The sequence below is a fragment of the Notechis scutatus genome, chromosome 2, assembly GCF_049901735.1.
Source record: "Notechis scutatus isolate UNSWTSFEM ecotype Mainland chromosome 2, rNotScu1.2, whole genome shotgun sequence".
NCBI lineage: Eukaryota > Metazoa > Chordata > Lepidosauria > Squamata > Elapidae > Notechis > Notechis scutatus.
Window position 1 is genome coordinate 236,913,617 of NC_142010.1, and position 23,485 is coordinate 236,937,101.

The 23,485-nt window shown below is 36.9% G+C and overlaps 1 protein-coding gene across 6 annotated transcripts in view; it reads right to left on the reverse strand.

Moving 5' to 3' along the window:
• Positions 1-1,182: 1,182 nt before the first annotated feature.
• PIK3R1 (phosphoinositide-3-kinase regulatory subunit 1) overlaps positions 1,183-23,485 on the reverse strand; it is a 62,754-nt gene continuing 40,451 nt past the window's right edge. For 4 of the 6 annotated variants that reach the window (XM_026670566.2, XM_026670567.2, XM_087958336.1 and 1 more), the window contains 9 exons: positions 11,783-11,885; positions 11,038-11,136; positions 10,758-10,938; positions 9,872-9,997; positions 8,831-8,973; positions 8,551-8,727; positions 8,383-8,451; positions 7,172-7,342; positions 1,183-5,510 (listed from right to left, as the gene is read on the reverse strand). In XM_026670566.2, the coding sequence (XP_026526351.1) occupies positions 5,321-5,510; positions 7,172-7,342; positions 8,383-8,451; positions 8,551-8,727; positions 8,831-8,973; positions 9,872-9,997; positions 10,758-10,938; positions 11,038-11,136; positions 11,783-11,885 (1,259 nt within the window). In that variant the 3' untranslated portion in view covers positions 1,183-5,320. Of the gene's footprint in view, positions 5,511-7,171; positions 7,343-8,382; positions 8,452-8,550; positions 8,728-8,830; positions 8,974-9,871; positions 9,998-10,757; positions 10,939-11,037; positions 11,137-11,782; positions 11,886-13,244; positions 13,431-15,361; positions 15,717-23,485 lie in introns of those variants that run through there. The other 2 variants (XM_087958337.1, XM_026670568.2) reach the window with 2 other exon arrangements.

Genomic DNA, 23,485 nt, shown 5'->3' on the forward strand with positions numbered 1-23,485 from the left:
TAAAATTATTTATCATATCAAAAAGGGTTGGAGAAATATTATCAAAAAGAGTTAGGAAAGTATATCCCATGATTCTAGATTTAACTTGTGGTTTTAGAGCAAAAAAGAAAAGAAAAAACTTAAAATATGAGTAAGGTCACTTTGTTTTATCTAAAATTTATTTGGGTGCAATGGCTGTACTATATTAATACCATTATATTATACTTAAAATGAAAAGATGCACGTATCATTCTTTGGAGTTCTTCCAAGTATTATGGTATCAAAAGTATTGAGTTTTTGGCAGAAGATACAAAGTCTGTGATGCTCACAATAGTAGTAGGTGGAAAAGAGAGGTATAATAGGAATGCACCTTTTTTTAAGGGACCGTGAATTTTATCCCTGTTCCAGGATAACAGATAATCAGAGTTGGAAGGGACCTTGTAGATCATCTAATCCAACCCCCCGCCCAAGTGGGAGACCCTACACCATTTCTAACAAATGGCAGTACAATCTCTTCTTGAGAGTCTCAAGTAATGGCGCTCCCACAACTTCCAAGGGCAAGCTGTTCCATTGGTTGATTGTTCTCACTGTCAGAAAGTTTCTCTTTATTTCCAGGTTGAATCCCTGCTTCTTCAGTTTCCATCCATTATTCCTTGTCTGGCCTTCGGGTGCTTTAGAAAATAGCTTGACCCTTTCCTCTCTGTGGCAGCCCCTCAACTATTGGAAGACTGCTATCATGTCTCCCTGAGACATGAAGACAGGAAGAAGATAACATTCAAGGGAACTGGAGCATTATTGATATGGGACAAAACATCCAAATCCAACAGTATTAGGGTTGAAATATGCCTGATGTGACAAAGGAAATAGGAACTTATAGCTCTCCCTGATGAAGTAGGACAATATGGGGAGACTTGCACCTTAGTTTGGCCTTTGAGATGGGTCTTTTAGAGAAGTTTGTTATACTGATGAGTTGTTTTCCTCTCATATTTGGAATTGGGGTGAAAGGGGAAACTTCTGCTATCTTTAGTCATTTATCTATTCATTAGAACAGAGGCCCCCAAACTTGGCAACTTTAAGACTTATGGACTTCAACTCCTAGAACTCTCCAGCCAGCTATGCTGCATTAGAAAATAAGGATGTAAAATATAAATAAATATAAGGCAACCCCCACCTCACTTATTATTGAGTAGTTAACACATAAAATGCAGTTTCAAAACAATCTTTATTCATGTTGAAGACCTAGTACAATTTTTAAAGCAACTTAAAAACAGGACACAGCTCCATCAATTTCAGAAAGCCAACATTTTAAAGGAGGCGCATTCGTTAATATTGTCTTTTGAAGACAACGTGCAACATCCATTTAGCCTCTGCCTCCCTAAAAAAAATGTTTTTAATGTTTTAAAGACATTTAACAAAATAGAGCTTATTTTTAAGGGGGAGAAACGAAGAATAAAAATAGCAGCATTTTGGGCAGCTAATGCGGTCTCATAGGGACAATATGGCACTGTAGCTCTTCCCTAATTTTGTATGTGGCCTGTTTTCATCAGTTTTTACTAAAATTGTTTTGTATAAAACCTAAAAATATTATATTTTGAGCCATGTCCCATGGGAGGCATTGTGCTTGGAATTGCCCATTTCAAAAGCAATCCTGAATAAGTCACAATTGGAATTGCTTTCTCAAATGAATACCATGCATAGCAAAAGCACTGTTAAATCTAATTGATGTTCTCCCCAGTGAAAACATCACAATATTTTCCCTCAAGCATCATAGCTCATTGTTAATTACAAGACAAAGCAACATTTTCTACATAACAGCTGACACTGAAACATAAGATTTGGCTTTACACATTAAAACAAATTCTAGAAACATGATCTTTTCCAAGCTCCATACACCTTTCAAATAAGATAAGGTCAAGTCTCCAATGAAACCAGATTGACTCTTGGTGATTTTCTAGAAGCAACCATATATAACTTTCTTGACAATAATCTGGACATTTACCGAATTAGTTTGCCACTGGGATTTTTGTCTTTTATTACCCAGTCTAGCCTGCATACATCCATATATCATCACTTTTTTTTAATTAGTGAAGCTTTAGTTTGAAGATATTATCGATTTGCATGTTTCTTTTCAATAAAAGTTAAAATATGCTGACTTTAATACGAGAATTGCATGTACAGCAAACTTTCTCTTTATTCAAGTATCATTTATAAAATAAAATTTTAATTTTCTGAATTGAATTAAAATTTCCAATGATTTTTATTTCATTTAACATGAAAAGTAAGATTACAGAATTCTTAAAGAGTAATTGTTAACACAAATAATAATAACTAAGCCTTGAAAGACCCTGTCAACGTTAATTCCTTCCAGGCAATTTAGAGACTTGGGAAATTTGGAGAAAAGTTTCACTACGCATTTAGATTCACTGAAAACTGCAATCAGAACATGGCCCATTTATACACACTCTCTCTTTCACAAACACATATACAAAAGTACATCAAAACCACAAAACTAAGCCTCAAGTTACAGAATCCATAACTTGTTTTGTCTGAAGTAGCTGTATTCGTGGTATAAACATGGTAGTTCATGTTTTAGAAGCCCTGTTATTTTATTGTTGTAGCTCAGAAGTTTAAGTTTGTCTCTCTGTATCCTCAGAGAGGGACATGCACACACACAATGATTTTGTGTATGCACCAAATGTTGGACTGATAACCATATATTAACTGTGCATGCAGTTCTCAAGGCTTGATCAACCTATATTCAACCTAGTTCTTGAGAGGCTGCTTGCATGATTCTCAGTAGAATACCAACAATGCACAGCACTAAATGGTAAATGAAACACTGCTGTTCAGCTGGCTTTTGTTTTAATGTGGGAGGACAGAAGTTAGGCCCCATCTATTCCCCATCAAAGGGACCTAGAGGTAATCAGAATGGATAAAGCCAATTAGATGATGACAAATCAGGTGTAGGACCCACTGATGCACATTATCAATCTCTCTGTCTCTTTCACACAAAAAGTGCATGTTAGTAAATTACTTGCTATTCAGTGACTGGTCATAATTTGCCCTTCAAGAATAATCAAGAGCAAAATGCAGATTTCTTCCTCTTAAAAAATCTAGTGGGAAGAATAAACAAACTGATTAAAATTGGCATACATTTGGCTTAATCTTTGCTCTGGGAAATAAAATGCAATTTTCAGTCAACTTCCTCTGGAGTAGATTTTGGGAGCAATCCCATTGATTTTAGCGAGACTTTAGTGAGACTAAACACCAGGAGATAACTGCTTTGCAGCTCACAAAAAAACAACAACCCTCTACTGGGCTCTCCAGTGCTTGTAAAAACCCATTGGCTTTTAAATATGTCTCAAGTCTGCATATTTCTCAGGAAAGCAAAGTTAATAAGTTCTAAACAAATGTTTTCAATATAAAATATATGGGTAAATAAAAACAAGAGGACTGAAGTTAAATTTATTCATAGTGTTACCAAACAATAAAAATACATCTAGAATAGTCTTTAATGCCTCTTTAGAAGCACAGATTGCCTATGGGGTTGAAATCATAAAGAGATATCCCATAAGATCTGCTTTCCTTTTGCTTATTCACTATAGAAAAGACTTCCAGAGTTCCTTAACATTAATCTGTGAAACTATAAAACACATCATGATTTTTATTATGTTGGTCAAGAAATGTAGAATTTGGTTAAATACTGTAACATGGAGGTTTATATTTCTTTCATTAATTTAATTACATGGATACCTGATATGTTTGTTCTTTAGGGTGACTTTTAAATTTTTTCCCCTTCATTTAAAAAGTAACAGAAATTGATTCTGAGAGGTAAGTATCACAGAGACAGAGCTTCCTAAATTTGTTTTGATTCTCTACTCAGAACAGTATGAAAAGCCAAAGGTATACCTAATTGTATATTTTTAAACAGTAGCTGAAAAACAATTCTTCCATGGGATGCAAAATATATCTTGATGCAGTATCTAAAATGGTTGTTCAAAATTACACATGGCAAATAACTCTGAAGGATTAAATTTGGTACTTTAGTAGTCAGTGTTTTTCACCTGCTTATCTGCAACATTCAAAGTAGAATTTCTTCCCAATAAAACATATAATCAAGATAATAATCTAAAAACTAAATAAAATATAGTGGATACCATTATGTGAAGATATTTTTAAAACAATTGTTGGACTCAAGTGATATTTTTGCAATAGTCATTTATTTTTATTGAATAAAGCAGCTTTTAAGCTTATCAGGCACTGCCCAACAAAATATTTAGCTGAGAAATTAATCTTGAATTGTAACCTTGAGCTAGCAGCTCAAAATGCTACAAAAAGGGAAAAAACCCTGTTCATAGTTTTAATTCTGAAACCAACATTTTCCAATAACCTGTACATTTATTTAAAAAAGGGGGGGGAGGGAAAGAGGACAACATGAAAACACACAAAAAAATGAGCTTGAAAACATGTTGAGATGACATAAGAAAAAAAAAATAGAAACAGCTTATCCTTTAGTTACACTTGAAACAAATATAGAAAATGAAGTATTGCATAGCAGTGTAAGGATTCAACTTTTTTTTTTTTTTGGGGGAATCCAAACAAAAAAATGAATAGAATGAGTTGGTTCTGACAGTATCCATCTACGATAGTTAGTCATCCCGAACTATGTACATATTATTTACTGCTTGTCATGAAAGTCCAGTTCTCTTCAGTCTTAAATATCTTAAAACAAGATTTTTAAATGTCTAAACAAAAACACTTCCTGGCACTTCTGTTACCACGTCCATTTCTCCAACGAACACCCTGTCAGAGTCTTAAAGTGTCCCTTAAAATTGAAAGTGCCATTCTGCTACATATCATTCACCAGAAAATCAGCAATCCACAATGCCGGCAACTGCATCCACTGCACACTGCACACCACATCCTCCACGTCATGACTGAGAAATTCTGCCGCCATTTACATGGACCCTCCCCACTGCACATCAGGGTCTTCAAAGTTCCAACTTTAGAGCTAGGAAAGCTTCAAAGGGATGGTCAACAAGCACCATGATTAAAGGCCACTATGTCCCTGCAGGGAGACAGGTGTAGCATTTCTCTCTCTTTCGCTGCATTTTTGATTTTGCTTAGTTTTTTTAAAAAGCACTTTAGATTAGAAGTGTGTGTCCATAGCTCTCAACCGTGACCTCTCCCACTGCAGTTGTGAAGAAAGCTTCAGTTCCATCTGAAGGCTTTGACACCTTAGCTCCAACTCAATAGCCTTCTTTGCTCAGAAGCCTCAAGACTGCCGAATTAACTTTGTGGGTATTTAATAAAAAGAGATAACCCCAAAGGATTAACATCTTCATCGCCTTTGCTGTGCATATACTGGATAGGCTAATGTGACATTGAGAGAGTCATTGTGCTGCACTAATGAAGTATGCTGATAATGTAGCACCAGTTCTTTCAGTGTGTTGTACAAGTTATATGGCTCTGCAAATCCATACCCAGTAGGTGTTTTGTTGATGACGCAATGCTTCACTTCACTGTCCACACTAAGAAGAAGGAAAAAAGGATTTAAAAATGGTTGCTAAGAGACATTTTCTTATATAACTTGTTCTTGATATAACATTACAGCAATATTCTTTGACCCATTACTGCAACCCTATCAAATCAATAACACTGTATTGCTCTGATTGTCCTTCCATCATAGGTGATAAAGTTGCCTTTCTCTGTAACTCTTCCAATTTCATTCCAAATATTTCTTATAGATATCAGATTCCAGTGCTGTTCAAAGTTATCAGTACTCTGCAGGAAATTGGTCCCCATGACTGATGGAAGATTGTCTTTATCAGCAGTAGGAAGACAACTCTGCTCTTGCTTTGAAGAATTCCTCAATTCTCCAAAGAGTTTTGGCAACTGCAAGAGGAGTCTGAGTGGGATGGATTCCATCAGAATGTGCTGAAAACCATCACATTCGGATGGAAGCCTCCACTGAATATGTGTCAGTGGGGGGAACCCAACTGCACACAGTCCAGTCCCCCTCTGGCTTATAAAATAGATTGTTACTAAGGAAGCCAAAGCCAAACCATTTTAAGCATGAAGAAAGCATATAAATTAATATTCTCTAGAAATAAATTTAGCCACAAGGCATGGAGCACTAGGCAGGGTTTGGTGGGCATTTAGAATTTAAATGCATCATGCAAACAAATGCTTAATAGAAAGAGGAACATTACAAAATAGGGATACAGTTGGTTCTCTTCTGTAATATTATGAACAAGATTAGCTAGAGTAGCTTGGTGGAAAAAATACACATGGTCCTCATTCAACAACTGTTCAAAGTTATGAGGATACTGAACAAGAGAGATTTATGAGCAGTCTATGAAGTTGTGGCTGTCTCCACGGTCATATAATCACAATTTGGGCCATTAGTAACCAGCTTGCAGTTATGTTTGCGGTATCCCATGGACATGTGATCACCACTTGCAACTGTTCATGCTTGTTTCTCACAAGCAATGTCACTGGTGAAGCGGCAGGAGGTTCCAAGTTGTTCCACTGCTTTTTTGCCTGCCTGCCCACATGACAAAGCCACCTTTCCATGCTCTGTAACCCTTGCCTGTGATGCCCACCTGTGGCTCCTGCACACCTGGCTGCATTCTGCAATGTCTGTCTACAGAACCCACCTGCAGCTCTCACCCACTGGCCTGCTTGCTGGGGACGTTCACCTTTTTCCATGTTACAGTCATGTGAGGTCCTTGCTTAACAAGCTCTGCAGGCTTAAAGTTACAATGGCAACCAAGTCTGTGGGGAATGCCATCACTAAGCGAAGTGATTGTAAAGCGAAATGTCATGTGACTATATCACTTAGAGATAGAAACTCCAGTCAGAATTTCCATCATAATTCAAGGACTAGTTGTAATCTGGTAATTAATATTCTTTGCAAAGAATATTTATATTTATGACCTATCATATTCTGAAATTAGGTGGTCAATTTAATGGGTATCAGAATCCCATACTTTCACAACTATTTGCTGAAAGGCTGTTGCCCATGACTTCATTACCAACTATTTCAAGCCAGAAAACCGGTATTACAATAATCCTTTGAAGGGCAACCCAATCAGATGCATGGATCCAAGCTTTGGTTAATCATCACAGGGAGGGAATGGGGGAGTTCAATTCATTGCTGAAGAAGCAGGGTAAATATTTGAATACATACACAACAGAACAGGCATAGCAACCCTGCTTGCTGCTTTCCCGAACGAGGAATGTTCCATCTCGTTTCCCACGTAATAAATTTTCAGCTTGGCTTCTGTTGATATTTCCAACATTCCATGAGCGTTCATCATGATGAGGCAAATCCTCGTCATCTTCTACTATGGAGTATTGGCTGTTCAGAAGCAACATGAAGCAGTTAAAAACCAGAAGTAATAAAAGGCTAAGCATAATACAAGAATTTGTAACAAAATCAAACTGTTTGACCCAAGGCAGTTTTGCTGACCATAAAGCCCATTGCTAGGTTTTCAGAGAAGTCAGTATTATATAACATGGCACTCTTCTCTCTCTGTCCGTCCATAAATTTTAGTTTTATAAAAATAAATCTAACTAAATGTTTACTTTCCTGATATAGTATATTATATATTTTGGACGATTCACTATAATTCAGTGAAAACTTATTAAGTGGTTCTTATTCACTTGACCCAAATAATTAAGGTTAAAACTCTTAGAAATAATAAATTTAGATTTTGGAAAAAAGTAGACCTCTTAAAATAAGTAGGGTCGTGCAATACTTTGGGTTTCATTTCAAAAAGATACTTCAAACCATGTAGAGGACAACCTCTATGCATTTAATGCTTCCATGTCCTTTGCCTGGAACACCTACAGCTGCAAAGGCAACTTCACAATCCCAGGAAAAGATGCAGCTGCTTTAAAGAGTTATAGACAAGTACTGCAGTCATGTTATTACTCTGTGTACATTGCTAAAAATGACGAATTGAGCTTTGTATGCAAGGAATTTCTACTGGAAATTATTCTTTATAGAACATAATAGAAGGGCAACAGAATTTTCTATATAGAAACGTTATCAGTGGGTAGCAGGAATTGAAGTTTGCACCTGGGTTTTGAGAACTGGTTATAAAATAACCCGAACCATGCTTATTTTGATCTCCAGCTTTAGAAAGCTATGCATTGAAAGAATGAGTTTTTATTTACTATTACTTAATATCTTTGGATCAATAGTGGGATTCAATTCTTGGACAAAAAAAATATGAATTTACAAGCTAAGCTCTTGGACTGATAAAAATACTGCATTATCCGCACAGATGTTATAAAATGATTTATATTTATAAATGTTTACATTGAATGTTTAAAAATGCAATAATCAGAATCTGAGATAACATTTCCCCCCACTGAAATATTTTGGATACTCACTCTTCCGAATTTTCATTGCCAAGCCATTCATTTAGTTTCTTTTGCCGAACACCTTTCTGTGTCAGCCACCTAGAAAGAAGTTTTGAAAACACAGTTAATCAAGATAACATTCATAGAAATTCAACTGAAAGAAGTGCAGTTAAAAGGCTGGAATTCACAAATACTTACATCAAATATTGATCTCTAGTTTTTCGGAGTTGTATAAGGTCTGGCTTAATGCTGTTCATGCGCTTGTCTATTTCTCTGTATTCTGCAGCCTGCTTCTTTAGGTCTTCTTCCAGTCGATGTCGACTGTCCACAATTTCACTTATTCGAGATTTCAGCTTTTCATAATTGTGCATAATTCTGGAGAAAATAATTTGGCATGTTTACATTCCATTCTGGTTTCTATTTTTTTCTGAAGACATCTATATATTAAAATATATACTTTTGAAGCACTGTAACCAACCTTTGTATTTCTTTTTCATTCCCTTCCCGTTTGAACTTTTCAATATATTCCTTACTATATCTTTCTTGTGTTTGGCACTGTTCTTCAAATATTTTTATGGTTTCATTAAATGCTTCAATAGCAGTTCTTTTCATTTGAATTTCCTAGATAGAAGGAAAAGCGGTTTAATAATCCTTTAAAAGTGACTAATTGGGTAATACTGAAGCACTTCTATGATATGATTTTTAAAAAATGATTTTAAAAAATCATACCATAAAAGTGATAGGACTAAAGGATAGGACTGAAAAAGATGTCTTGTACAGCATTTATTAGTTCACTATTATCTTCTACAACAAGAGGTAGCTTTCCAAGATTTTAGTCTAGTCTTTTCCAGGCCTAATTGGAAATAGGGTAGATTGAGCCCAGAAGATTCTGCATGGAAAGGATGTGCTATTTCCACAAAGCATTTCCTACTTTTATAGTTCTCTTTGTGGCTGATGTATGAATGCCTCATTAACCATCCTCCTTTTTAAATCATTGGCATTCAAAAACAATACCTATGTATACCATGTATGTAAGCATTCAAGGAATATCTTAGAGAAATTGTTTATCAAAATACTTGAAATAATACTTTAGGGCACTGTACTTCTCTAATTTAAATAGGCCTACATATTTGTATTTATACAGAGATAGTTTATAATATACTTGTAATATATTGTTGTAATATATTGTGGACATACTATGTGAATGCTTCATCTAAATAATTCTAAGCCATTAGGTTTTCTGTAGTTACAATATACCTAATTTTAAAGAAAAAGCTTATTACTAATTTACTGCTGAAGTTGCTGTTGGGAGACCGTAGCAATACATCAGTAATATTTGGATGGTTTAGCACTATTAATCAATCCTAATCTTGCTTGAAACCATGTTGTTTTTAAAACTGAAACTGAAAGGTCAAGATTTAGCCTCAAACTCCATCAAACTGAATTTCACTGGATTAATGTGTCTATTGGATAAACTACTTTATATTTTAAATTATAATTGACATTCAACACTGCTAACCTGAGATGTTCTTGTATAATCTTCATAGAGTCTGTCATATTCTCTGTTTTTTTCTTGGAACTGAATATTATATTCATGTAATTTCTTTCCAACAGCTTCAATACTATCTTCTTTAACCACTTGATCCTAGGAGGATAAATACATGGAAATACATTCAATGAACACAGTCCCTTTCTTACAGTATTAACAGTTTTCAGAAAACAGCAATCAATCAAAGTTCATAATTTGCAAAAGAATGATCATGTGAAAGCTTGTAGAATAGTTTCTGTACAGAACATAAACCATTGCTTATAATCTCTTGCTATGGGATGCTACCATCCCACTGCTACCATCTCTTGCTATGGGATAAATGGATGAGTTTATTAGACTAATAAGTTATTGCATGTGAACCCTTTTTTTAAATCATATATATTTTTTGGTTTGCTACTAAAAATTAATAGTGGTCATTGTGGAATTGGGCTTGTTATACAAATTAGCTCATAATTATCAACATAAAGATAATTTTTCATTCTTCATCCTTCACATCTGAAACACATATTCCAGGTGTGAAGCTACATCAGCTATCAATTTACAAAAACAAAAAGCAACAAGAAAAATCTTCCTTGGTTAACCTTAGTAAATATTTCATGACATGAGATTTTTCTTTTAGGCAGGAACCCAGAATTTGCTTCCAATAAAATGAACATATTAATTTTAAAAATAAGAATTGTTTTCAGAATTTCAGTGTAATTTCCACAGCATTGCTATTGTTCATGTATTTTTTGGTATAATTTCCACAGCATTAACTTTAAGTGTTTTGAGTTGCCATATCTACAAAATAATTTAAGGTTTTACATAATTCATTAGTAATGCAGAAAAGAGAAAGGGAATAAGATGCATATGTTACCTGTTGATATTTGGATACTGGATAAAGTAATTTTACATCCAGTTTTGGATTATATTGAGCTAAAGATTCATTTCGATAGTGGTTTATTAGCTCAACCACGGAACTGAATGTTAATGGATCCGAAAAACCGTATTTCCCATCTCGATGAAAGATTTTGATTAATTTATTATTTCCTCCTTTCCTGTAAAGTTCAGAAAAAAAGACTCAGCTACATTCATGATTATTTTTTTCTTCATCTGCAGTGTGATGTAAAGATGATACCTGATTCAGCTGTTTTTACCTTAGTGTGAGAGTGTAGTCACCATGCATTTTGGTGGAGGCATCTCGTACCAGGAATGTGCCATCAGCAGTGTCACGAAGTTTCTCATTGACTTCTTCCCTATTAGGGAACCAAAAGCAACCTCAGATTTAATCTCTTCAAGGAAGAGCACCCTTTTGCATAACTTTCCTATTTTTTCTGATTGCAAGGTAAGCATTGGAATGTTTGAGTTATTATAATGCAACTATAATTGTGCAATATTAATGCAATATCGGGTTTTCAATTCATTTGTATAGAATGAGAAGCATGTGTGTTTAGTGTTTTATTTTTATAGTGATAACGTAACTGAAGATGGCATTTAATTTTGTTGTACAAGGTGCAATGGCAATAAAGTAAACTAAACTAAATTAATCTTTTTTCCCAAAAATTGTATCATGGAAGAGTTTGATAGTAACTTGTATATACAAAAGAAAAGGGGAAAAGGATAGATAAGTTTCGTATTACTAGTCTTGTGCATTAAAAGTTTTAGATGTAAAAATCTAGGTAGATTCTGGATATCCTTGCAGTAACAGCAGAACAGCATAGAAATGTTTAATGAATCTCTTTTTTAAAAAAATTCTTGGCAATGTATGTACCCATATACTTTTAACTATTTTATATGTTGTGCATCCAGAAACTGTAGTACAAATGCTGTAAAGCTATCACAATATAGTGCAGGTTAAACACATGTATAATCACTAAGATAAAAGATATATTTTTCTCTCACCTTGAAATATCTCCCCAGTACCATTCAGCATCTTGCAAAGACATGTTATTATTCATACCGTTATTTGTTACAGTGTTAGGCTTTGGAGGCTTTGGAGGCAATGCTGCAATGAAATTTAAAAAGAAAATAGCTTAGCTATAGCCTGCAGGCAATATAATTTTAAATGCTTTAATGAAACTATGTTTAATTTACATCTATTAAACTATTGCAAGTTGAATTTTCATTTTTTTTTGTCATCTGCCATATTTTTTTAACTTGTCATTAACCAGTCCAAATAGCATGCATGCAAAATTAACTCCTTAACAAAAAGAAAAGAAAGAAAGAAACTAATTTATCAGAATTGGAGGTCATTTTTTTTTTCTGGGTATAAGACTGCAGCCTCTGTTATCTGACAGTCTTGTGCTTCCAACTCAACAGCCCTCCCAACCTCCATCTAGAACAGAACACAATTTAGACTTCCAAATGTATAGACTGAAGTTAGTCTCCTCCTCATGCCACATCTTTTGTTATTAATTTCTTGGTGCATCACTTTATACAATGCAATTATTTTTAAGCCCTCCTTCCCCAATTTAATTACCCAGGGGGAATTGCCTTGCTATCAACTCCAGCCCTGCTGTGGTTTAAGAACAAATCAGCAAATCATCAGTACTATTACATCTTTTAGCACACACCTGGGTTTCTTATGCTTCCTTTCATGATGTGCTGTCCCCAAACACTTTAAGGAGCCAATCTGTGACCAGATATCCCTTGCCTTAATCTGAGCAGTCTGTAGGATAAAACTCTTTCAAATAGCAATACTGATTCAAGCCACATACTTCTCTGTTGCTCAATATCAAAGCTGCATACATACATACACCCGGGGGTGGCAAAAAAAAATATACTGCAGTATTCCCTGGCTTATCAGCTAAAGGGGGTCATGTTTTAAAAATACATAAACATCAAGTTCACTCATTAAAGTTCACTCATGCCTTTGCCCACTAAACATTTATGAAACATATAAATCAAAACGACATTTGCATTTTCAGAGGTTTAAGGAAAGGTAACAATCTGCTCATCCTGAGCTAAATGCTTGCAGATAAACAGGATCACATCTAATAAACTGTAATACTGACTAACAATTTTTAATGATAGCATTCTTAAAGAAAAAAGCAGCTTCCTGGTTGCATTCTGAGTCAATCATGATACAGAAAACAGGACCCCCTTTTCGGTATAACCACAGACCTACAGGTGAAAGAACAAAACTCAAACAGAAACATACAACAATTGCAGTTTCATCTAACAAGGAAAAAAGACATTTGCACAAACCCTCTTCCTGACTCTTTTTTTCCATGCATTAAATACAACTGAACAATATCACAAAATTCCTCCTAAACATTTCACCCTACTCTAATAACAGCAACTGTAATATCTAGAATACGCTTGCCTTTTCAATCATAATGCTGCAGTATAGTATTACCATTACCTGGTGGGTCCATTTCTATGTAAAAAATCAAGTCTGTGCCACAATTTACATCTGTCCTAGGATACTCTAGGTCCACTTCTTCCATGTTCCAGACTGTGTTGTACATTTGTATGACTTTCAGCAAGAAAGCTCAGTTAAAACGAAACAGTCAGGATCTCTTTGTAATGGTGTCTTGGAATTCATTTTAAAACCTCTAAGGGGCTGCACTGTAACCTATTACATCATAATCCCCAGCCAATCATGTCAAAAATAATGTCACTGGACCACTCCTATTTCATCATTTTTTGTTATTCATTGTTAATCTTACAACAATTCTCATTTCAGAAAGAGCAGGCACTAATGATCGGCACCTGATCTTATTTATTTAAAAAAAGACTGAACGGGTTTCTCAGTTTACATTCAGTTTCCCCCTCCCCCTTAATCTTTTCTGTCTGGCATTTGGTACATTCCACTCCTGGCAGGTTGACAAAGGCTGATATGCTGCAGCAGGAAGCCTTCTCTTTCACTACCACTGTGGGATTCTCGGTGGATGGAGAGCTACTTCCCTTCTAGACACAGGAATGCAATATCAGGGTATTGTTTAGCTTTGATGGTGGCGTTTTTAAAGAAAAAGAGAGAAACCAGAAACCTCAAGAGGTATTGCCCAATGCCTATTTTGTGGATGTTTGGTTGTGAATAAGCTTTAACCTAATAAAATGTTAAGATTTCATTTGTTTCTAAGTAGGATTGACATAGGTCGTTATTTGCAGAGTATTTCAATTGCTTTAGGGGTTAATATTCTAAATTGCTTTATTTTTAAAAAGAAGAACAAAAACGCCTCGGCTGCAGCAAGTGGGAAAAAAACCCAACCACTAACTGCCTGTTAGCTGACTTTCCAGCCCGTAAATGTTTGGGGAAATGAGGGAATGCTCTTTCAATGTACTTGGTTTGCATGGATTTAGTTGGCTTGATTCCATAATTTGCCCATTTTGCCATTCTTAAACAAAAGATCTTTGTGATAATCAGTTTATCAGGCTTCACGTTTCCTCAAGCCCTGAAAAATCTCTCAACTAAAACAAACCGAAAGCAAAGTTCTTTTTTTTGAAAAAATAATTTCTCCTCTAGCCTTCAGAAAAGTCTCTCATATTGTACAACTTGTCATGAGTTGCATTCTGAATATACAGCATAGTTTTCACATATGAAGGCCAGACATGGAGATTAAAGAACTCAATAGTGCAAGAATTGCCACACAAATGATTGCACTGGTATTTATACAGTCCTGTCCTGCAACAGCCATGAATTCTACAAACAAAGCACTGCACATAAAAATCATCTCGTGACCCATTTTTATCTTCTGAAAGAACCAACATTTTGTAACTGCATACTTATAGCACCATATTAATAAATGCACCTAAAACTCATTACCTTACCACAACCATGCTTAAGCCCATTGAAGTCTCTTTCCCACCCTTCCCTGCTCAATTAGGTGGACAGACACCAGAGATTCCTTCCACTTGTTTCAAGTAACAGGACACTTCAGAGAATCCCAGACACCAGCTCAAACAAGCGAAACTCCAAGTTTCGCCCACCTGCTACCCAAATAGCTCTGTCGCCGAAGCACATTGCTTACATAGGGTATGTGAGATATAAAGCAACACGACTAACCCTTAAACGGTTATTTCTTTCTCTCTCTGTCTCTCTCATTGTATTTCCCTGAAGTAGGTTTCAACAAAATACATTTTACAGGTGGGAGAAAAGGATTTTCTCACTAAAATTATACTGGTGACTAAATTCAGGACAGTTGCACTTGTATGATTAAGTTACTGCTTAACCCAAACTAGTCTAGCTTGCTATGACATCACGTGGCAAACCAGAAAGAGCGAGATTCTGACAAACCAGTGATTTTCCACAGTTCCAGCATATGTTGGACAGGTTTCATTAAAACACATTTTGACTATTAAAGTATAACTATTTAATCTGCTTGGCTGCAGCATAAATTATTCTAATTGTGATAGAGATTGAGAGATATCCAGGTATATGTAAATCCACACACACACATACACTCATACCAGAATTCCTCCCTTTAAAGAATCAGTTTCTCTCGCTCTCTCCTTCAAATTAAACCAAGAATTACTTACTTTGCATACTATGCATGGTGCACATTCACCCTTGTATATCACAATCTGAAAATTCCAGACTGAATGTGGTTTCAGATGAGCTTCACAGATTAAAACACAAATTAAACCAGACTTTCCTTGCATTCAAATCTTCTCTGAAACAATTGGGAAGAAGTTATCTCAAAAACTGTAATAAATTCTTCTGCTTGGTAAATCCAGAAGAAAAAGCTGCAGCGAGTAGTATCAGAAAGCTCCACGTCTTTTTCCCTTTGGAAAGAATCAATCTCTCTCTTCTTGCTGAGACTATCAGCCCATTTCTGTTTCATCACTGAATTTAGCTGGCTTTTTTTTCTTTCTTTTTTTAAAAAAAGTCCTCTGTAGCTTGCACGTCTCTCCAAGATAAAGATCTCAGTTTCATGATTAACTTGGGCAGGTTCAAATATTTGCTGAGCAAGGGATTTCAGGTGGGGGAGGGGAGCTGGAGTCAAAGTCAGAGTTGTCACCGGCTAACAAGTGGCCAATGCAAGACTAACCGGTCTCAATTTGGCTAAGTAAATGAGAAGACCATTGTAAGCAGCCTTAAAACAGTTTCTATAACCAGCTCCTCCGTGCAGTGTTGAAGGAAAAGCATTATGAGCAGCCAAATACAGGAAGTGGCTAAGCTAATTCAGGAGGTGGGGGGGAGAGATAGAATGAAAGCCCTCCTTGTAAAGTTTTGTGCCTCAAAAAGCCCACAAATTCAGAAGCTCTTTAGCATTCACGACACCACTTTCCAATGGACCACAATGACAGGTGCTGTCTGAGGACTCCCCAAACGAAGCTGTATACTACAGAATCAGTTTAAAATCAAGTTAAAGTCTAACTCCTCCCCAAACTCTTGCTAGTTTCAGCTTCTACAGAGCTTTTATAATATAAAGAACAATCTTGTGCATCTTTATTTGCAAGTACTTCCCACAGCGTCCAATGGGGCTTGTTCGCAAGCAGATGTGCCATAAATTAGATCCCTAAACAAGGGCATTATTTTGGTCGAAGGAGGTCAATAACACTGTGCAAGATAAAAGAGCTTAAAGTGAATGTTATCTGATCAAATCCATTTCACTATATCTGGATAGGAAAGTTGAACAAGAAATCGCTTACCCTCCTACAATCAGTATAAATGGATGTCGAACCCACAAACTTTCATTAAAATAAGAAATCCTCTTATAGCCTGACAACAGAAAGGTACTGGGGGGGGGGAGGGCAGCAATATTACAGAAGTGCCTATATCAGCCAGGTAGGCACACCCTAAGTACCTAAGCTTCTATAAATCCATTAGTCTTGTGGCACAATTTTATTTTACAACTTAATGAGTGGATTTTATTTGGTTTCTTTTTTTTTTTCTCTCTCTCTCTCTTTTTTCTTGGCAAACAGACAAATATTCTCTGGAAATCAAACATTGTTTTCCTTCTTTCTTTACATATTATGCTTTGGGATATTCTGCTCTTAACCTCCACTCAAGGCATGGTTGAGAATGATACGGTTGTAATGGCTGCTGAAGGAGAACGCCCCAGAAAAGTGTTCCCTAGCTGCTTTTTGCTTTCTAGAAAAATTTTCACCTCTTGCTCCCCCCTCACTATGCTTTTTGGCTTGATATACTGAAGAAGAAATAGAGGCAGAGAATAAATACAGCAGGTCAGTTCCTGTTCAGAATATTAAAAGGTAGGAGTTATGAAAAGGAAATTTGGGAAATAATGTTTGAAAAACTGTATGAGAGAGAGAGAGAAAACACACACACACACACACACACACACACACACACACACACACACGTGCATACGCAGACTTAATAAATCTTCTTCTTCCTAATGTTATTCCCGCGCTATGGTCTGCATACACACACTTTAATAAATAATTCTGGGAAAAAGATATGCCCAAACTATTCTCGAATTTGACAACAGAAGACTGTTGTTATATGGCAGTAATTCTCATAAATGAAGGTAAATATACTGTATCCCAGGAAAATGTTGCAGAATCCAATATCAATGTGACCAAAGATTTATTTTCCCAAGCTTTGGTGCTCATGCTGAAGTCCATCATCAGGGAACTCTCTTTCTCTCCAGAATATATACACTGGGCTGACCTGTGCATTGTTGTTTTTTTTTTATGATTCCTGGTTGTGCATAACTTTTAGTTGTTAATTAGGGTACTAATGGCCAGCTATTAAATCATTAATTGTTGTTTCTTTATACCACCATGGCCTCGACTCCTAAGTACCAGATAGGCTGGTGGTAATTCGGCACTCCTATTGATTGACAAGGGACACATTTACCAGACTTCAATCATTTCTCTGACTATTTCTCTGGTAGTAATTCTCCCTTGCATTTCCCCCTAAAATGGACCGGTTATCGGTTATCGTAGGTATGGACTTTGAGTTCCTGTCCTCTAGCCAAACTGGTTTGAATTCTTGCCCTCGAACATGACTGCTAGCTTGTAGACCTAATTTTCATTCTTTATTTGGTTTTCTTTTTCCTGCTCGGCTCCCAGTGAAGCCCATCAGTAGAAATAGAACAATTTGGACAAACATGTTTATTTCTTACATAAAACATTATCAAGCCTTAAGAGTCAGCAGGCTTTTAATGTTATTTGCTTTTTAAACTTTGACTACAATCTGTTTGCTTATGTATTTAACATCTTTTGTAACACTCTGCTATGCAATACTTGGAAGAACCCTGTCCTACATATACCATAGTGTGCCATTATCCAGCGGTAATGAGTTATATTGGGCAGAAACAAGTTCTCCATAAACATTATTTTTCCACACATTTTGAATTTTGTGCTTTTCGTGACAGAAAAATTGGATAACCGCTGATTAATAACACTTTCCACAAGGCAGCAGCAAGATAACTAGGGTACTCATTTTATGTTTTCTTTTAGTAGCAGAAAACCACTATTTATTTAGCTCCAATCTTGGCTAAGACTTTAATCAGGAGTGGGAAACCCACAATCTGCAGAAGCTATTAGTACAAAATGTTATGGATCCTTACTCCATCTTCATGGTACCTAGCAGCTCACAAATTGATTAACAACAACTTTTTTGCTGGGACAAAGAAAGAAGAGACTACTTCCAAACCTAAATATTTGTAAATTCACTGCAATAAAAGAAAACAGTAACTGCAACATCCTAAAGTTAAGAAATTGTTTCATGTCATGTTTAATGATTCATGGAAGAGTTTGTTGTCCTATATGCATAGATTTTATCAGGAGTATTATAATTGGAGGTGGTATTTAATGTGCTCCCAGTCTAGTATTTCCATTACTGGAGGCAACCTTCTTATATAGCTCCACACACATAGGAGAGTAAAGTCATGGCATCGCATGGAGAAACTAGCTTGTGACTTCTGCTTTCTTTTTTCTCTCTTTTATTAAGTGCTGTAAAGGGCAGAATTTTGACATTTGATAACTTAATTCTCAAAGCAGAAACTGAATGAGTACAAAGGGTCTAACATTCAACTGTGGCTGCTTCAGTGATTCTATCTACAATTTATATTAAAGAATAACAAGCTTCTGATGCAAAGCACGGTGCTGAATTTAGTATTGAATATGTTAAAATGGTATGCTTGGTTATTATTATTCAGTAAAAAAGAGAGCCCTCTGCTGGACAAATATTGTAATACTGATTCACTTCAAGTTGAATAAAGGGGTTGGAATGATGTAATGTCAACTACATTAGATTCTAAGCACAAATGGCCTGTGATTCATGTTGAAACTGAGATTTGTCTTTAATATTTTTCTGTTATAAAATATGTCATGTCTTCATTTAATTACCATAATATCTTCTCTTCACTCAAGTTATTTATTCATTCATTTCTCACCTTTATTATTTTTACGTATGCTTACTCCTCCTGCTTTCTCCATAACAATAACGCTGTGAGGAGGGTTGGGCTGGGAGCGAGTGATTGGCCCAAAGTCATTCAGCTTGCTTTCATGGCTAACTTCACAGTTTCCTGCTTTCTTGCCTAATGCCTAACCAATGGTTTGATATAGAACAAGCATCAATTTCAAACTATGTATTTCCAATACAGATTTGGCAGTTTTGCAGCCCTATATAATAGTTCCCGATAGGCCATTCTAGGTGTATACTTACACAAATTAAATCCTACTGCATTTCAAAGAGCTTATAGATAGCTCTGTACAGTGGTGCAACAACCGGTTTGGTGAGGGCGCACGCTTTGCGTACGTGCTCTACATTTTTAAAAGCCCATTTTCAACCCATTTTCATTACTTACCTTCTACGGCATCCCCTGGGACTAAAACAGCTGAGGCGTGGCAAACCACTCCCGCGCGTGAATTAGCTGTGCTAAAAAACCAGGAAATAAAGCACAGGAAGGAGCAGGCGCAAATAGGCGGGACCAAATGCTCACCAGAACTACCGGTTCGCTCGAACCGGTCTGAACTGGTAGACTCCCATCCCTGGTTCTGTATAACTTAATCTTGGGGAAGAGGGTTTTTTTCCCCTCCTTTTTGCCAAAGTTCTCATAAAAATATATTATACATAGAATTTCCTTTAAAAAGACTCACATATATGGTTTTCTTAATTTTCTGTGTATTAAAATAGATTTCTCACCTAGATTTTATGCTCATATTCAGTAGTTAGTTAAAAATCCTGGACTAATTAAATTGTATTGGCTATATTATATGTTAAGAAAGAAGAATTTGTCATCCAGAGATTAGAAGCAGGCCAAAAAAAGTATTCACCAACTTGACGGAACGCCTTTATTTGTGTTTTCTTATTCCCTGATTTCTAATTTTCCTATGGTGAAGGATACCTAACTGGTCCAATAGGGCTGAGAAACACTTTTGTCTGAAAACTGAGGTAGCAACTGTGGACCATACTAAATTATATAAACCAATAATCTGACTTGTTTTGAACTACTTTCCTGTCCACAAGAGAATAAGAACACTTTAAAGAGAAGAACAAAAGTATAGTTTAAAGAATACATCACAAAGCAGGTTTAACGTTATCCTTAAACCTTATTCATTATCCTATTTGAGAAAAAACTATTAATATTGAGCCATGTGGTGGTGCAGTGGTTAGAATGCAGAACTGCAGGCTACTTCTGCTGACTGCCGGCTGCCAAGAATTTGGTAGTTGAATTCTCACAGGCTCAAGAACCCACATTACGTATCTGATATTAACACAGTTGAGGAAGTCCAGAAATATTTCACAACAAGAGTTCTCCACTCCTCTACTCGTTGTAGAATACCTTATGCCACCAGACTTGAAATTCTAAACCTAGAAAACCTAGAACTACGCCGCCTTCGTTCCGATCTAAGTATAGTATATAAAATCATACATTGCAATGTCCTACCAGTCAATGAATACTTCAGCTTCAACCATAACAACACAAGAGCAAAGAATAGATACAAACTCAAGGTTAATCGCACCAAACTTGATTGCAGGAAATACGACTTCAGCAACAGAATGGTCAATGTCTGGAATAATCTACCTGACTCTGTGGTTTTTTTCCCCAAACCCCAAAAACTTTAACCTTAGACCAGTGGTTCCCAAAGTGGGTGGTACCACGCCCTGGGAGGCGGTGGGATGCCTTAGTGGGGTGCTGAGAGGCAAGGGGGGCTGGCAGGGGGGCGCTAAGAGGCGGCAGGGGGGCGCTGGAGGTGAGCGGCAGGGCACAATTCTGGGGTGAGAAAAAATCCTGCCGCCACCGCGTTCGAGGCAAGGCCCCCTAGGATCATCCCACTGACTTGCACACTCTGGTGCAAGGAGCTCCACCCCGAATGCAGCGTTGGGAAAGCCACCACCGTGTTCGGGGCGGTGGTTGCCCCGAATGCAGCGTTGGGAATAGGAGAGCAAAGACAGAGTGGCTTTGCTCTCCTTTTCAAACATCCTGCCGCCTCCGCGTTCCACCACATTGAGCCCCTTGCACTGGAGGCACCTGCCCAAGCAAGTCCGAATGGAGCTGTGCACGAAGTCAATGGGGTGAGCCTGAGAGAGGGAAAGAGAGAGGAAAGAGGGAGAGAGAAGAGAAAGAGAAAAGGGAAAGAAAGAAAAAGGGACAAAGAAACAGGGGTGGATGGAAGGAAAGGACAGAAAGAAAAAGAAATAAAGAAGGAGGGAGGGAGGGAGATAATGAGATATCTATTCTAGTCCAATCACCTGCTCCAGCAGGGTTAGAAGGGAGTGTGTGTGTGTTCTCGTAATTTACCAATACATTTTGGTTTTGCCTTCTTCAGTATTGGCCCTGTAATACATTGGGGAAAAGTAATTTTTTAGGGTGGAGATCTGGTCCAATGGATCCTGTTTAAAGCCTCAACAAAATGTGAGAGCTTCCTGATAAGTCTTGGCCATGTTTCGTCCACAAAACCTTTAATTAGTAGAAGCCAAAAATGTTTCAATGTGCTGGCAAAGACGCTGGCAAAGATGTTTCAATGTGGAAAAGGGCCTCTAAACTAGGCCTCATTTCAATCTCTCTCTCTGTCTCTCCTCTCTCTTTCTCCTTCCCTCCCCCCTCCATCCCTCCATGCCCCCTTTCTTTGTCCCTTTTTCTTTCTTTCCCTTTTCTCTTTCTTTTCTTCCTTCTCTCTTTTCTCTCTCTCTCTTTCTCTCTCCCAGGTTCACCCCATTGATTTGGTGCACCGCTCCGCTCAGACTTGCTTGGGCAGGTCCCTCCAGTGCAGCGGGCTCAATGGGGTGGACCTGCAGGGCCGGCACCTAGAACGCAGCAGTACCAGCACATTTGAAAAGTAGAGCAAAGCCAGAGGTTGGTAATTTTTGCTGCAAAGAATCACAAAAGCTTATGGGTGGTGCACAAGAAGGGACACACACGTCAATGCAATTCAGCAACATAAAATAAAGAAATACAAATAAAACAAATCAACAAGAATCGGCAAAGCATCTCTGATTAGATTTTATTCACTACTAGAATCTAATCAGAGATACTTTGCTGGTTCTAGTCCAATGACCTGCTCCAGCAGGGTTGGAAGGGAGTATGTGTATATGTGTGTGCATGGCTGTCAAAACTCCAAAAACAGGTCAAGTGGTTCTGGGGAAGCCCGTCATAATTTAGAACACTTGCTAAACAACCAGCCATTAAGTGAGGACCACTTGTATTTGGTTTGCCAGTCACCAAACCACGCTCACCCAGTCATGTGACCAGCAAGCCACGCCACCAGTCATGACCAGCAAGCCACACCCACCCAGTCATGTGACCAGCAAGCCACGCCCACCCAATCACATTACCAGCAAACCACACCCTCAAATTAGGCCACGTCCACAGAAATTTGAATCCCGCTCCTGGGTGGGTGGCACTGAGGATGAGTTTGTAGCACCAAGGGGGCGGTGGACTGAAAAAGTTTGGTAACTACTGCCTTAGACTGTCTACTATTGACCTCACCCCTTTCCTAAGAGGTCTGTAGGGGGCGTGCATAAGCGCACCAATGTGCCTACCGTCCTTGTCCTAGTGTTTCTTTTATATATTTTTTTTAATTTTTCTTATATGTATCCATGTATTCAAAACTATGTTTTTACTTATACCTATTATCTTGTAAGCAATTGACAAATAAAAATAAATAAATAAATAAATAAAAAATGTAAAAAAAAGATTGACTCAGCTTTTCATCCTTCCAAGGTCAACAAAACGCCCCAGATTGTTGGGGGCAATATGCTGACCCTGTAAACCACTTAGAGGGGGCTGTAAAGCACTATGAAGCAGTATATAAGTCTAAGTTCTATTGCTATTATGGCAGCATACAATCCTTACCTGAACTATATGTGGCATCTGCAATTTTATTACCACCTATATTGTTAGCGTTATTAAAAACAAGCCGCCAAATTAATCAAGAATTTTTGTTTAGTTAATAAAAGGGTTGTATTTACTTTGCATATACCATTAAAATAATCCCAATGATTTCTCTAGAAATTATAGGCCACTATTAGAATCTGCAACACAAATATCTAGATAGAGAGAGAAATTATTTACAATTTGTAACGATCAAAATACCATTGTTCTCTAAAATCAATCAAACCCCTGTTCTGAAGAAAATCATTCTGAAAACAAGTAAATGTAATAAAGGAACGTTTATGTTTGAAGCTCAAAAAAAAAATAAATCAGATATACCTTTATGCCATGAAATGTGGCATTGTCCGCT